At 44.9% G+C, this 17,714-nt stretch overlaps 1 protein-coding gene across 1 annotated transcript in view; it reads right to left on the bottom strand.

Moving 5' to 3' along the window:
- Positions 1–17,714, bottom strand: part of SLC16A2 (solute carrier family 16 member 2) — an 88,982-nt gene that overhangs the window by 983 nt on the left and 70,285 nt on the right. Inside the window, exons 2-6 of the mRNA XM_075259616.1 lie at positions 14,967–15,111; positions 11,981–12,437; positions 11,364–11,507; positions 6,451–6,679; positions 1–5,993 (exon numbers count right to left, since the gene is read on the bottom strand). The exon at positions 1–5,993 is cut by the window's left edge and continues 983 nt beyond it. Coding sequence (XP_075115717.1) covers positions 5,776–5,993; positions 6,451–6,679; positions 11,364–11,507; positions 11,981–12,437; positions 14,967–15,111 — 1,193 coding nt within the window. The 3' untranslated portion in view covers positions 1–5,775. The remainder of the gene's footprint in view (positions 5,994–6,450; positions 6,680–11,363; positions 11,508–11,980; positions 12,438–14,966; positions 15,112–17,714) is intronic.

Raw genomic sequence — 17,714 nt, 5'->3', positions numbered from 1 at the left:
GTCAGAGGATGGAAACATGGGGAACTGGACATTTATGGCCCCCCATCAATGAGAAACTAGAAACATGGAGGACTGGGCATGTATGGCCCCCATCAATGAGAGAATAGGAACATGGGGGACTGGGCATGTATGGCCCCCCATCAATGAGAAACTAGAAACATGGGGGACTGGGCATGTATGGCCCCCCATCAATGAGAGAATATAAACATGGGGAACTGGACATTTATGGCCCCCATCAATGAGAAACTAGAAACATGGAGGACTGGGCATGTATGCCCCCCATCAATGAGAAACTAGAAACATGGAGGACTGGGCATGTATGGCCCCCCATCAATGAGAAACTAGAAACATGGGGGACTGGGCATGTATGGCCCCCCATCAATGAGAGAATATAAACATGGGGAACTGGACATTTATGGCCCCCATCAATGAGAAACTAGAAACATGGAGGACTGGGCATGTATGCCCCCCATCAATGAGAAACTAGAAACATGGAGGACTGGGCATGTATGGCCCCCCATCAATGAGAAACTAGAAACATGGAGGACTGGGCATGTATGCCCCCCATCAATGAGAAACTAGAAACATGGAGGACTGGGCATGTATGGCCCCCCATCAATGAGAAACTAGAAACATGGGGGACTGGGCATGTATGGCCCCCCCATCAATGAGAGAATATAAACATGGGGAACTGGACATTTATGGCCCCCCATCAATGAGAAACTAGAAACAGGGGGGACTGGGCATGTATGCCCCTCATCATTGAGAGAATAGGAACATGGCGGACTGGGCATGTATGCCCCCCCCCCCATCAATGAGAAACTAGAAACATGGAGGACTGGGCATGTATGGCCCCCCCATCAATGAAAAACTAGAAACATGGAGGACTGGGCATGTATGCCCCCCATCAATGAGAAACTAGAAACATGGAGGACTGGGCATGTATGGCCCCCCATCACTGAGAGAATAGAAACATGGGGGACTGGGCATGTATGCCCCCCCCATCAATGAGAGAATAGAAACATGGGGGACTGGGCATGTATGCCCCCCCCATCAATGTGTTGGGTCCCCTTTTTAGTTTACAATTCATAGAACTCTATAGAAGATTGGGACCCCATATCATTCCATGAAATCCATCTGTAAAAGGGCTTTCAAGGCGAAGTGTAAAGGATGGAAATGGCGACACCACCAGAGTTTACTTCTGGCCTAAACCTTTCTACGAGTGATACCAGACATACAGACAGTCTGCTTATGGCACAAACCTCCATCCCCGCAGCTACATCTTCCTATATCCTCCTGTAGTCTATTTGTCACGGCCAATGTATGACGTCACGAGATCCGTCAGACCTTACTCATGAATCTCACAGACAATGACGAGTCATATTCATTTCAGGAAAACGTTACAGAACGCAGGAATAGAAGAGGATTCCCACTGTGTTAGTCTTACGGTATAATAAGGTTAGGATTGTGCATAAGAGGAGAGGATTACGTTTCATTTTTGAAGGGACCTGTGGCCCTCATATCAGTGACTGACACGGGGTACTGATGGGCATTGTTGATGGATCCACGAGCCACACGTTGGATTCACAGTGAGTACTGCAGGCCAGGTAACAAGATAGAAAATGCACAAATGCCTTAGAGCGAGACGACATGCACTGGAAATCTAGTCGGCATATGAAATGGATTACACGCTTTACACAAATCAAATAAAAAATATCCACAGCTTCACGCCAGTCCATTAAATAGTAAAGCTAATGTGCGTTCTCGTCTCCTTGGTTGATACTCTAGCGATTCTCCTCTAAGGCAAGTTTTCCACCTACGAATGATTGTCATTGCTTCTTAGATAGGATGAGCAGCTTCTATATATTGCAGGACAAAGCGCTACATATTTACATCACCACAATTCTTCATGAGGACAATGAACCTCCGAGGCTCGGACGACACGGCGCTCATCCCCCTCTTCGCGCAGGTCTCCAGGTGGGTTCATATAAGACAAGGCCTTCAAGTTCCATCGTGATGGACACAACTCTCAGCAAATGTTTCTAAGCAAGGCGTCTTACCTGTAAAGGTTACTATCCAGTGAAGAACCAAATAAAGCCACAATGTATTCTCTTACTTACCAGTTACATATAGTCATGGCTTAGTTAAGACACACCCAATTGACAAAATGAAACTGCAAGGCTGACATTTTAGGTCCAGTTCACACAGTGTGGTTTTTAAGTAGTCAAAAAGAAGGCAACAATGATTGGCGCTAATCTTTACCCAGGAAATACATGAAAAAACAGGGCGAATAGGCCGCGCCTTACCAACCAATTAGGCTGGATTGGCGCAGCTGGAATAGGGAGACATTTTAGCTTTCCTATTACATTCATACCCGCGTTGTTCTACTGAACTTTGACCCAAGTTTGTTTCAGTGGAACCATAACACGGATCCAGTTTTCTTCTGTAATACAAACAAAAATGCAGCCGTATAAAAACCTTACTCTAAGGCCAGGTTTACAAAGTGCAGGGACCCCTTCATTTTCGGGCCAGGTTTACAAAGTATAGGGACCCCTTCATTTTCGGGCCAGGTTTACAAAGTATAGGGACCCCTTCATTTTCAGGCCAGGTTTACAAAGGGCAGGGACCCCTTCATTTTCAGGCCAGGTTTACAAAGTGCAGGGACCCCTTCATTTTCAAGCTAGGTTTACAAAGGGCAGGGGCCCCTTCATTTTTGGGCCAGGTTTACAAAGTGCAGGGACCCCTTCATTTTCGGGTCAGGTTTACAAAGTGCAGGGACCCCTTAATTTTCAGGCCAGGTTTACAAAGTGCAGGGACCCCTTCATTTTCAGGCCAGGTTTACAAAGGGCAGGGACCCCTTCATTTTCGGGCCAGGTTTACAAAGTGCAGGGACCCCTTCATTTTCAAGCCAGGTTTACAAAGGGCAGGGACCCCTTCATTTTCGGGCCAGGTTTACAAAGTGCAGGGACCCCTTCATTTTCAAGCCAGGTTTACAAAGGGCAGGGACCCCTTCATTTTAAGGCCAGGTTTACAAAGTGCAGGGACGCCCTTCATTTTCAAGCCAAGGTATCCAGGGTAGCCAGGGACCCCTTGATTTTCGGGCCAGGTTTACAAAGTGCAGGGACCCCTTCATTTTTAGGCCAGGTTTACAAAGTGCAGGGACCCCTTCATTTTCAGGCCAGGTTTACAAAGTGCAGGGACCCCTTCATTTTCAGGCCAGGTTCACATAGTGCAGGGACCCCTTCATTTTCTCTAACATAAAAAAGGAGCTAGGCTCATAACAGAGAAGTACAAGTATTTCCTCTAGATTTTTCCTTTGTTTATGATTCACTTTACTAAAATGTATTTAGCTAAATGTTTACTGTGTGAACAAGACCCAAATCTCACCTGGCAGCAATGAATGTAGAAGCAATGTATGCATAAAATCCTAGTAGTAACCAGTCACCGTTTCCAATAACCTGCACTATTCCAGTTTGGTTCGTGTCCTATAAACCACATAAGGCTTCTGAGGCTTCCAGTTTTCTTATAGGTCTTATGGCTTATTCAACAGTCCTCAGCCTGAAGCAATCCAGAAATCTGGACATTGTAATACAGGGGCAGAGGTAAAGGACATGTATCATGTCAACGTCCTTAAAGGCGATTTAACAGCGAATTGTCAGGAACGGAGGCTCGTACAAGAGTTTGTTCCTTACAATTGGCCTAATAATACCGATAATCCCCCAATGGACGAAATTTGCAAACTTTGACGGGACAAAAGTAAGGGCTGTCCGGCCAAAGAAAATATATGTCAGGGCACGTTGGGAGGACCTCATAGACATTGGATTGTTGGCTGAGATTAATCTAATGTGTAGAGTCGTCTTTAACCCTTCATAAACAGGCTATCTTGGACTGATTAATAGAAGGAGCCTCACATACAAAGATACTGAAGACGTCAGCGACATTACATACTATGACAAACACAGTAATACATTGTACAGGAGGTATAAACCTACAGGAGACACACACACACTCACTCGCATACCCTAGTAGTTCTAGATTGTTGGATTTTGTGCAAAAAAAAATAAAAGCAGGCAAAGCCTCTCTTATTACATAACCAACCAGAATGTCACAAGGACGACTGGCACAATGCTATAGACTGTGAATGGGCATTACCAGGGGAACAGCCATTTGCAGCAAAGTGCTTGGCGTCTGCTGACAAGTCGCCAATATTCTAGAGAAGAGAACAGGAAATCTCAGGGGCCGCACGAGTACGACAGGTTCATTTCCAGCCTATGACAAAGATCTATTCTATCCACCCCATCTTAGCACAAGGCAAGACACCGAGCTATGGAGTCCGAAGGCCGAACCAACAACTCTGACGCCTCTATTCTCCCTGGCCACAGTAGGCAGCCTTGGTCAGACCGAATCAGTAAGGCTTCCAATTCGTTTAAGCGGGCGCCGTGGGATTCCTTTTAGGCTCGTAGATCTGCGGTATCTTTACAAGACAAACCACGTGATCATTCCTAAATAGGATCGGCAATTCTAGACCATGGATAAATGCCAATACAACGCCCGTCACATAGTATAAGTGCTTTTAGGATTAGTTATTTATGGCCAAGTTAATTAATTTCGGGAACCTTACGTACAACCCTTAATTCCACCATAAGAGTAAGCTTGGGCTGTTAATGGGCACTTCGCTAGAGGATATAGTTAGGCCTTACATGGTCCAGGAGCGGAAATCTATCCCATGACCATACCACTTACAGATCTCCATCTATACACTTAATGCACCCTGGGGCAGCAATTTCCCTTTGATGTACGCCATATTGCTTCCAGACCCAAGAACATGGAAACATCCTAGAAAGCAAATCACACCATGGCTGCTTTTGCTAGGACGCCATCCCATCCTGGGACAGAAGATCACGGGACTTGTTTTCGAGCAGCAGAACCCATGGACTGCTTTCTCTTACGTTCATTCGGGTCTTCGTAGACCAATATAGGACAATCTATGGTCCATATGGGATGTGCAGATGGTGACAACATTTGTATTATAAAAGTTTTATGGATCCCTTACAGATGGGATTATCCTGAGCCGTGCCCTGTCTCCTTCTGCAACCCATAGACGCGGTATGGATCTTCTCCAACTTACTTTGGAAGGTTTTATGGGATGGAGAATTCTTTCTTTCTTGCATTTTACCTGTGTGCTTCATTTATAACACATGTTGCGTGCTCAGCCCTGATTTTTTCGCTGAAAATCTGTTTCTTCTCTAGATTTCGAGCGGAACGGGCCAATTAACAAAATCGCACGTTGCAAATTTTAATATTACACTTGGAACGGGGTGAAACTTGTGACTTCTGTCACCTCACGTGTCTTGTCGAACAATGTAAAATGTATTAGGCAATGCGCATTAACCAGATGAAGCCCGTGAGGGCGCACAGCACGCAACGCTTTCACACATAGGAACGTATAAAGTAGTAAAGGAATGACATGGAACATAAACCTTCATAAAGGGTCACCTCGGATAATCCTGTAGCCAATAATCGGCGTGGCCAGGATCCCTCCCTCATGTAAGTGTCCTGTACAAGCAGAAAATCACATCTCTAATGTGCCTTGTATAAAATCAGATTAACTATACGGCTCGGGAATGGTACGAGGCCGGACACGGAGACTCTTCCGATGGTGTAAATCAGCAACACAACATATCTTGTAACCATTTTGGACTAAAATATGTTTCTACCCGGAGTTGCCATGTAATAGGCCTTGTGCCCTGTGGGTGTTGAATCCTCAGAAGCCGTCTAAACCCGCGCGTCAGTCACTGGGCTTCCCGGAAGAAGTTCTCCGTTCACTACGCCATCTTGTGTCTTCTCTTTTCCTGCCTCGAGCTGTTCCGTCATCTTCAGGTCTCTCTCATGGAGCAGAGGAACAGATAGGAGAACCAGAGCTCCGACCAAGGGGGGGATGCCAGCCAGATAAAATGCCAGGTCGTAAGTCCCAAAGTGGTCAATCAGAAGTCCTAGGACAGGAGAGAAGATTTGAGATTAAACGATTTAAGAATGGCACGAAAACCAAACTTCACCGATCCTACAAAGCTTCCCGGGTTTCCCGCTGGTTTCTGCATCCTCCATACAGGAGATTACCATCACTAGCTGGAGTGGGGTTTGGTTGACACCACTGGGGGACTTGGGACGCGTCGAAACAAGAGCGGTGGAAGATAGGAGACGGGAGTAGAATTTACAGTATATGTATCGATATTAGAGTTGATTCGAATAGTATTTGAAACATTGTTTCGAATACCTCGCTCCCATAGGAATGAATGAGAGCGGGCGAACAGTAAGGGGTTAAGCGCTGGCCCCTTCCATTCATCCTATGGAGCAAGGTGTTCGAAACTATAGTTTTGTATACCATTTACTCATCTCTAATGGATATCAACATAATCCACCTATATCCTTATAGAGGTAAAAATATCAAACCTGCTAAAGGAGGTCCTGCAGTCATCGGAATGGACATCAGCCCCAAGACATATCCAATAGCCTGTGAGGCCTGCATCGGACCCACCAACTCAAAAGCAATGGGACTCATCATACTAATAAGAAATCCATCGCACAAGCCAAGGAACAGGCACACGACAATAAGGCTCTCAAACACTTGGCACTGCGGCAGCATCATACTCAGAATACCCAGCAGTAGGAAGGAGGCCACCTGGAAGATAAAAGGGTCCAGAATGAAACCAAAAAAAGTGACGTCACGAAAATTATGATCCATTAAAAGATACTGGGTGAGCGGGCTAGACGGGAAATAAGATGGCAGTGTCCACAGGCGGGTTGTTGGAAATGCCATGTTACATAAAACTAGGTATGCGGCTAACAAGCATCGGTGGCCAAGCACAATAAAGCGTCGAGGACTGCGCTGGCAGAGCCGGGTGTGAGCTGCTGGAATTATGAGCAGTGAAAAAGTGTGAGATTAAAGACTAATCCTAATGGGTCTTTACTGTAGTGCAGATGTTTCCCTCATTCATCCCACAGGAAAACAACTGCAAAATTCCTAAGAGGACGAAACGTGTCGAGAACAAACCACTGATACGCAGACGTTCCTGGACAGACAAAACTGCATTACAGTTATAGGCAACAGATTTCTACACGTCCTGTATCTAATGGATGGGAAGGATTCCAATATGGTCTTCGTTATTCTTTACATTATTATACTGGTCATCTATGGGATCCCGTATGGTCTGTACCATCACTAAATAAGCAAGAACTTGGTGAGTAAGTCAGGGGTAGGGAACCTTGGATCTCCAGCTGCTGTGAAACTGCAACTCCCAGCATGCTCCATTCACTTCCAAGAACAGCAGACCAAGTATGCATGCTGGGAGTTGTAGTTTTGCAACAGCTGGAGAGCTGTACGTTCCGTTTTCCTGGTCTAAGTTGACCTTCAGATGGTTTGAACAAGACCAAAGGATGATGGCACCACATTTAGAAAGTCCTCAGTCAAAACCTCCTAAAGGATCCTAATACTCTCGAACAGTATTTAATGCTCAGGGACCAAGTGCAACCAAAAACTAGGAACAATGCAAACAGGGGGCTAACAAACATATGGTGGAATTTTTTTTTTTTTAATCAATTCTCCCGCTGGCGTGAAATGCACTGAAGTTATTAGCAATTTAATCATTCTTGCACATCTTGGGTGGTTCCTTGCAAATCCATTCCAGCCAGGGGTTGGTGAAGGCTTCAGCTATAACTCATAACAGTATATTGGCATGATTTATACCGTAGTAAATCTGACAAGTTGAGGCAGCCCCACCCTTGTCTGACTTTATCCTGCCCGGAAGGGTGCAAATACAACAAAGTGGTGCATCTATAGCGCAAATCCAGCTGTGTGCCAAGGATGCGTCAGTTCTGTGCGGGGTTTTGGCATAGATCCCATGCTGAAATCCCTGCACAGTCTGGGGAGCCGTGCAAGGGTGTGTGGTGGTAAATCAAAGGGTCCAAAGCAAATTATTAGGGTATATAATGGAAACCAGGTCAGTCCAGGCCCGAAAGGAGCAAGGGTCATGTGTCAACCAAGCCAAGAGACTAACAAATCGACATCCGTAACAAATCATTCTTGTAGGGCGTCGGTGCTAAATAATGAGGAACATGAAAGGCTAAGAGAACCAGAGACTGGATGGAGAATACGGTGATGGATTAAGGAAGAGCAAAATTAAGAGGAAATATATAAATTAATGAGTATTTGTGACCAGGAGACAGGGTGCAACCTCTATACAGTATATACATAGTGGGCAGGTGTATACATCTGCTATACACAAACCATAGCCTGCCCTGATTTATAACATGGTGTGTTCACGTCTCAACATGAAATACACTTTTAATGAATATTCGGCTATTTCTGGGAAATTGAAAACCAATAAAATATTCTGCTGTCTGTACCCACATGTCATGATTTAAAAGTCTTGTTATATAGGGTCTGGGCTCTAGACCCATTACACGTCAGCGGTATAAAATTTCCTGTAACCTATACAGCCCTCTTATAAAACCTCAGGCTTCGGCTAGCCAAGAAACTTGCTAAACGTAGCACTTCATTTCCAAAATCCAGCAGGGACCTTCTATAAGTTGTAACTCTGGATAAAGAAATGAATGTTACCCAATAAATTACAATGCAGCAGCTGCACCACATAAAAGTGAAATATTCACAATCTGCCTGGGTTAACGAAAACGGAGGATAAAGCAGCCGAACCGCTCCGAGGTTATTTATCAACATTTTTCTGGGGAGAAAAACAGGGCGCCGCTGGTAAGAAAGAATAACATTGTGTCAACTGATAACCTGAAAAGTGCAAATTAATGAACTCGCTGTCAATGCATTTTCCCGGGGTCGGAGGAGTGGAGAAAACTTTTAGGCTGCTCCAAATCAGTGCACAAAGTCCGGGGAATTTACAGGTTTCCACAGCCCTAACAGTGTAGGAGAAATGATGTGTGAATGCGGCTCCCCGGGCCTTCCCTTCACGGGGTGATTTTTCAGCTCCCCGACCACTGCACCATTTTTATCATTCACGCTAATCATCGCTAGAGATCGGCTTCTGTTCCTCATAATGTGCGCCCTGCGGCTGCCAAGAAAAATAGAAGCAGTTGTGGTCATTATTTCCCAATATCTGAATCTCAGATTGAAGAACAGTTAAAGGTGAAGGTCCCACGTAGCGAAATGCAGCAAAAACCGCTGCAGAGTATTTTTCATTGCATGTTTGCAGAGTTATATTTGCAAACCTTTACAGAAAACGCCAATTTTTCTGCACGCTATGATTTTCAATAACACAATTATTTTTGGAAACACAGCTTTTCTGCTGCAGGTTTTTTCTCTGCAATGTGTAGATGGGATTAGTCACTTTGCAGATACTGTAAAATGCTGCTTTTTTTGCAACGTGTGGGTTTTTCTAAAAATATTCCCACCTTCCCCTCTCACCAGTTGCCTGGTCTCCCTTGTTCTCATTTCCTGTATTCTTCAACAAGTCGGTGGGGGAGTTTTACTGATGGACAGGACACTATGAAGTCACTCACTAGATATAGATATTGCTTTTAAAATAGGTTATACGTGCGTAACCCCACACTGTCCGAACCTTTATCAGCAAAATACAATTAGCTGACCTAAGAGCAGGAGATAAGAGCCCTGAGAGAAAGCACGACCCCAAGAACTCAGGCACCCTGCCCTCCAGAGAGCAATGAGTCGCGTCATCTGTCCTTTAATGCTAGATAAGGAGAGTTACCAGGTCTGGTACCTTGACAACAATGTGTATACGATGGGGAGGAATAATGTGAAAAGAGTTAGGAAAATTCTTGACTTTATATAAGTTAGCAGCTTATAGAAGATTCTTGAGATGGGAATATCCCTATGAATCATTGGTATCAGATCTGACACTCCCATCACATTAGCAAAGAGAATGGAGCAGGAAGCAGACAGCGCTGTATACTGTATATGGCTGAACTGAATCACTGCAGCTTAGGTCCCATCCAAATGAAGGGGAGCTGATCTGCAATACTTGGACACCACACTGCTACGTTCTTTGTGTATCAGTTGACTGGTCAGGGTATCCCCTATTAGACCCCCACCACTCTAACTTTATAATTTCCCCCTCCCCTGGTTTGTTGAAGGCATGTGTATATATATATATCACCAGTACACTGAATGCACTGGTGATACGTATACATCTTTAATGCACACGTCTTGGCACTTCCCCTTTAAGTCGTGCACAAAGGTTACATAGTTTATTGCATTAGTCGGACTTCTAATAGTGTTCCCATGATTCAGACGACATCATCATAACAGCGGGATTATCAGCAGACTAGATCAGTCCCCGCAGCACAAGGTGCTTTTCATCCTCCTTTCGATTAGATGGAAATTCATACGCAGCATCTAGAATAATCCTTTACTGGAAAGCCCTATGGACACTCGCCGCTCGCTGTAACCTCGACCCTACACAAACTATAGGCGTCTGACTCACGGCAGAGTACACAGACAAAGTAAGCGCTGGAACATTGCTTGTGAAGGAACAAACGTTCAAGGGCAGCCGCTGACATCTGCAATGTCACCATGACTCATTATCCTGATTTGCACCAGAACCCAAAAAGAAAAGGTTGCTACAGTTACTGCATTATAAAATAAATTTGGAGTTAGTGGGGCTAGTAGTCACTTTTGCACAAGTCTTATTATATACATTATATTTATTTATATATATATATATATATATATATATATATATATATATATATATATATATATATATATATATACACACACACACACACACGTACAGATGTAATACATATAATAGCGCCAACCTTCACGTCTGCAGTTAGTTATAGGATACGACACTGCAACAGTTTAACCAAATGCAGACGTTACCTCTGCCACATCTGTATCCACAGCAAGATATCCCATTGCTTTATCCAAAGACATACTGATAGGAAATTTAGATTGTGAGCTCTATATGGGACATTGTTTACAGTATATGTAAAGAACCATATGATGGCGCTATATAAGTAAGCAAAATAAATCAGTGATCAGCCCGACCTGTAGGACCCCCAACAACACTGCAAAATTAAAGGAGCACGCCACTCTGTCCCATCACTGAGTGACCAGAGAACAGCTGACTGTCCCCGATGCTCCAGTGTCATCGGCACCTCCATCATCTGTTTTGCTTGGACAACCCCTTTAAGCATTTCCCTGCATTTGTCTCTTATTAATGTGGGAGGCTGTAGTTCCCTACAGAGCCTTGTCTTCTCATCTGCCATTGTGCAGGACTGGTGGAGGTCCCAGAGATTGTGCACCACCGATCAATAGGTAATGGAACAACCAAACTTCTCGTATTGAAAGAATATACTTTCTAAAACTTCAATACCTGCAAGTAAATCTTCTTCAGACCTGGAATACAGTCTCCAATCCTACCCGATGCAAGGCGCCCAATGCTGGAGGCTGCTCCGATGCAAACCAGGAGGATCCATTCCTTGGAGTTATTCTCAAATCTCTGTTTCACAAACTTGATCTAGGAGAACAGAAACTGGTAATGTAACACAAGAGATACAACATGTATACAAGGTACAGAAGAAGAGATTTTATATCAAAGGTACGTTGAACAGAATGTCCAGTTTCTATCCATGGCATGTATCTGGTAATGAATGGAGCGGAGCTGCAATACTGAACCTGGCACGGTTTTTGGGGAATACAAAGCAGATCTGTTTTGGTAGCCTTGGATTTATTAAAGGGATGTAATCTAGGAAAGGTCATCGAGATGTAAGACATAAGCAGGACAAATGGGCTGTGACGTCACAATCCGTCTAGTGCAGTGATACGGGGTCACAGCTAGATACGGTCAGGGCATGCTATAATGAGCTGATATTTTGTAACTTACACTGGAATTGTACAATATATACCAGAACCCTGCTATGGCAGTCAAGGCACTATAAAGAGAACACATCCTATACATTGTGCATGTACTGTATATTTAATGTTACATACCAGATGTACATATGGGACAAAATATCCCAAAACGGTTGTAGCAATACCACAAGCCCAGATTCTGTAGGTCTTCTTCCAGAACACTTCCATGTTGAAGTACTTGCGGGTGTGTGCCAGGCACTGCCGGGTCTTACTTCTTCCTGCTAAATTCTCCTTCTCTTTAACATCTACTGGTCTTGGCAGAAGCGGCTTGAAGGTCAGCGAGAGGAAAATCTGAACGAACATGAATATGCTGAGCACTTGAAACGTGTGCGCCAGCCCGATACTGTCACCCATTGTCTTGATGAAGAAAGGAAAGCATACGGAAAAGACACCACCGCAACCGGCCACGATGCCGTTCACAAGACCAAGGCGCTTCTTGAAGTAATGACCAAGTATGACCAAGGAGGGCTGGAAAGCAAAAGAGCTGCCGCAGCCAAAGAGGATGCCGTAGGTAAAATATCGGACAGCAAGAGAACTGCGGAGAAGAAAAACATAAAGCGATAACGTCAGCGCGTATACCATACACAAAGGCAAAAACAAGAACCAAAAAACAGCGGCATTTTTGCAGAAACGCTGTCAAACAATTGCATTGAAAATCTACATGGGCCTGAGGTTTTGTAAGCAGGGGAGTAGTTATAAGGGGTGCAGCGGTCGTAGTCACACCTGGGCCCGTCACATAAGAGAACACCGGTATTATATAATGCATATAGTAGGGGGAGCCCTGTCCAAATTATTCACTGGGGTCCAAAGCTTAACGTATAGGTCTAATGGTGAAGGGGTCACTCCAGATAAAGAGAGACCAAGCAACGTGGCCACTTCTTTCAAATAAATGGCCATCTATTAGACAAATGGCGGCTTCTTCTGTGTCAGCCTATATTTCAGCACGGGGAACCTCTCCCAGTTTTGCTTGTTGAGCTTCCTTACAAAACAAGTTTATTAAGATTTCTCGGCTCCGGCAGATCTAGTCCAGAAAGTGATTGTTTTTCTAGATGTTTACCATGCTGTAAGTCGTCCTTAAGTTGTTGTTTGCCTGCAGTATTGCTATTAATGGTTCAGTAGTGAACATCTCTTACAAGGTTTGTTCAGCTTCAAGTGCTCCTTATGAAGGTCTTTATACATCAAATGGCTCCTAATTACCATTATTGCTGCATTACGGCGGAAAACTAAAGAAGCCGTGGATGGAAGAACAAGGACACGAGTCCCATTGCTGGGTCTTTTCTTCTGTGTAGAAGCACAATGGGGTTATTCAGTTTGGAAAAAAGATGGCGACAGGGGAGACCTAATACATGAAGAGACAGAACATAGACCTTTCTAATGATCTTTTTACTCCTAGACCGGTGACAGTGACAAGAGGACGTCCTCTACACCTAGACCGGTGACAGTGACAAGGGGACGTCCTCTACACCTAGACCGGTGACAGTGACAAGGGGACGTCCTCTACACCTGGACCAGTGACAAGGGGACGTCCTCTACACCTGGACCAGTGACAAGGGGACGTCCTCTACACCTGGACCAGTGACAAGGGGACGTCCTCTACACCTGGACCAGTGACAAGGGGACGTCCTCTACACCTGGACCAGTGACAGTGACAAGGGGACGTCCTCTACACCTGGACCAGTGACAAGGGGACGTCCTCTACACCTAGACCAGTGACAAGGGGACGTCCTCTACACCTGGACCAGTGACAGTGACAAGGGGACGTCCTCTACACCTAGACTGGAGACAATGACAAGGGGACGTCCTCTACACCTAGACCAGTGACAAGGGGACGTCCTCTACACCTACACCGGTGACAGTGACAAGGGGACGTCCTCTACACCTGGACCAGTGACAAGGGGACGTCCTCTACACCTAGACCAGTGACAAGAGGACGTCCTCTACACCTAGACCGGTGACAAGGGGACGTCCTCTACACCTAGACCGGTGACAGTGACAAGGGGACATCCTCTACACCTAGACCGGTGACAGTGACAAGGGGACATCCTCTACACCTAGACCAGTGACAAGGGGACGTCCTCTACACCTACACCGGTGACAGTGACAAGGGGACGTCCTCTACACCTGGACCAGTGACAAGGGGACGTCCTCTACACCTAGACCAGTGACAAGGGGACGTCCTCTACACCTAGACCAGTGACAAGGGGACGTCCTCTACACCTAGACCAGTGACAGTGACAAGGGGACGTCCTCTACACCTGGACCAGTGACAAGGGGACGTCCTCTACACCTAGACCAGTGACAAGGGGACGTCCTCTACACCTAGACTGGAGACAATGACAAGTGGACGTCCTCTACATCTAAGCCGGCGATACCTTACTTGAATGGAAATATATTTCAGGTTACAGGTTTCAGATTTTTGGTGAAGATAACAGATGCAGGGTTTTGTATGGATTGCTGGATTTGGAGTTCAGGCAAGGGGCAATTGGGAATCAGCCTCATGGGGTTTGTAACCTTCCTCTGGAGTTATAGGTTGGACTGGAAGGACCCATGTCTTCTTCCAACCTCATCTACTATGTCACTATGACCATTAGCTGATCTCTTCTATTATAATGGGAATGCTCAAAACGGTGCGTTGCACAAAGTGCGGCTCCAGCAAGAAATTCCAGAACTGAATCAGGAAATCCAATCCACTTCTTAATAAAAAACTATCCAAATAACAAAACAACTTATGTCTTACAGACCAGCATAATAATAATCCCTTGTGGCGGATCATTATGTGGCAGAGGCTCCTGGGCTTGGGTTTCACAATCCTAAAATCTCACTTCAGCGCTCAACTGAGCGTCCAGGAACTTTCCCACAACACAACTGTTTGTACATGTGGTTTGGTACAGATATATGATATAATGAGCTGGTATAACATTATAAAGATCAAGGAGTCTGTCTACTGCCTAAAACAAAGAGGAATTACAAAGCAAAAGATTTGTGCTTTGGGGTAATCGGGTCTATAATGCCCAGGTGCCTTGTACCAAACAAAGACCGCGCCACGTGTGAAACATAATCTTACTTGGTGAATGAACTTGACAACAATCCAATGAAAGCCAAAGCGGCTCCTCCGGACGAGGTCTTACGACATCCCAGCCTATCTGTGAAGATGCTGACAACCGGCGAGCAGAAGAAGATCATTCCCATGGAAAGAGACCCGACCCAAGCTGGAAGGAAAAAACAAAAACTTGTTAGATTGCAATACAATACAGAACTACTCCCCAACCGCAACCCACCATCACCATTATCTGGTTGGATTTATCATCATTATAGTATATGTCATGTGATAATCCATCCATGTTAGCGTCATAGATCTTAGGCCTTAGTTTGGAGAGTAAACTGGCAACAATGTAATATCTTATTCTAAGCACTGTATCCCTATAGGTGTAGAGATTACTGATGCTGTACAAGGTTACTGCTCCAGAGAAGAATTAAACAGGAGAGAAAAAACCAAGGTCCGAGTCCACTGGATGGGGCAGAGCGGAGGATGTAATAGAATCTGAATCATATATCTGCTCCTCAATACACAGTACAATGGATCTGGATGGGCAAAGGGTGGTATGATAAAATAAGCAGGTCCCTAGGTATATACATAGACAGCCTCACACCTGTCCAAGGCTATCTGAATTAGAATCCAACATGGTTTTGGATCTTAATTGCTCTGTATTCACATTGTAGGCTTAGTCTGGGCATGTCTGTTTAGTGAATGAAGTCGCCTTGTCGGGGCAGATGGGCTTTCGCTCTTTGAGAAATGTATAGACCAAGAACCTCAAGTTTATAATAAAGTAGTAATCTATGTCTATAGGTCTTGGTGCTGTATACAGAGGGTCTATGTACTTGTATTATTGCCAAGGCAGCGTGCACCTGTTCACATTAGGAGGTGCGGTCTGAAGTTTTATTTCCTCCTAAATATAGATATATAACATTTATTATTCTATCCTTCGAGCTTTGCATTTCGCCCGGTGTATGTTGTGTTAGCAGTGGAATCGCCTATGCGGCCCCGGCTTCTTTTATCTATACATTGCACAGATACTTTGTATCTGCCAATCCAGGAGCTGAACGCCTACATGTACCCTGATCCATCCTTGTTTTCTGCTAATGCAGAACATGAAATTCTGGCTATAAATCTTGTGTTAATAAAAGACCTGAAATGTAACGTGGTCGGGATCACCATGACACATCCAAACCTCACCCGGGAATAGCCAAAAGTGCAAATTTTCATTGTTTGTAGACTTGATTCAGGGCTACAGAAATCAAAGCATTCCCCGTGCTCACTTGCGCGCCATGGCTAATTGTTTAAGTGTCTCTGCTTTGTATCAGGAATCACTTGAAAACATGATGTCAATTGTAAAGACTCCTTCATGGAAAACATTCAAAGAAATCAGGAAAAAAAAAAAAGCAATAATCTGAGTTATGTGAATAAAGCCCCGAGCTCTTTAGAACAGACGAGTTATGCTCTAGAATATTTTTATTTTATTAAAAATAATCCAGGAATCTTGTCTAGCCTATTAAAGGATAAGTTAGCCAAATATCTAAACAGAAAAATGTGAGGAAGCAAAATGCTTATCTGCTTTCCTCGGATTTTCGGGACGCCTTTAGCAGACTATGAAGGTCCCTGGTGTTCCAGTATCCCCCACTACTATCTGGTCCAGTGGTGCCCGGGGTCTTGTGCCGGAAGAAGTCCTCACTGCATGGAACCACTGAAACCAATCAATACCCTCAGCGGCCTAAGGAAAGGAACCAAGACATTCCTCACACCTTCCCCGGCCTCCTTGCAGATCTCTATAATTCCTGGACAACTGCTTTAGAGAAGACCTTTGATGTCCTCATGAATAGGCGGTTTTATACATGCTGAGCTCCGTGCACTGTTGGCTTTCCCATTATGTGCCCCGGGGCTGGTGATATTGCTGCTGTTAATTTTGGCACCGATTTCTCCCCACTGTCAGAAGGGCATTCCTGACAGTGCTCGTCCATAGCCCTGTACTGTCAGAGGGGGCGTTCCTTACCACCAAGCCATGATGCTATGGCTGGTCAGTAAGAAACGCCCCCCTCTGACAGTACAGGGCTATGGACGAGCACTGTCAGGAATGCCCTTCTGACAGTGGGGAGAGATTGGTGCCGAAATTAACAGCACTGATATCTCCAGCCCCGGGGCACATCATGGGAAAGCAGACGCTGAATTCGGCATATAAAACCGCCCACGCATGAGGACATGAAAGGTCTTTAAGATAAAGCCCCAAGCTTTGGAAAATCTGCTTTTTTGCATCGCAGCAGATCCGCCGTGGATGGGATTAGCCAGAATCATCCGCTTTGCAGGTAATAGAAAACAGTTTTTTAAGGTGTTTTTGCTGTTACATTTTCGCAACTTTGACTGTGTGCACTGGTCAAGACTCAGGACTCCGATGGGACGACTATTTATCATCGGGAACAGTCACTTTTTTCCCCCTGAAATTTACACCCACAACCAAATGATGTCTGTGTATATCGGAGAAACTCATTTGTATATTTTCTCAGAATTTGCTATTTTAAAACACGACTCCTCCGTTTCACTACATTTGGCAACTAAAAGCAAACAGGACTGTGGAGGAATGATGGAGTATACACCCCGCCGGCTGCACACACTGGGCCTTTTACACATATCCCTAGAAATTACGGGTCCGGTGGACACAGAACAGTTTGTGCCTGCGGGCTGGAGCGATTGACTCGACAATTTCTATGGTGTATCCTGAACAGCCACATCCAACTACTACATCCATCTATTCCCAAATAG

The sequence above is a fragment of the Leptodactylus fuscus genome, chromosome 11 (assembly GCF_031893055.1).
Source record: "Leptodactylus fuscus isolate aLepFus1 chromosome 11, aLepFus1.hap2, whole genome shotgun sequence".
Lineage (NCBI taxonomy): Eukaryota > Metazoa > Chordata > Amphibia > Anura > Leptodactylidae > Leptodactylus > Leptodactylus fuscus.
Note: the sequence above shows the minus strand (reverse complement) of the source record. Positions and strands in the feature narration are given on the sequence as shown.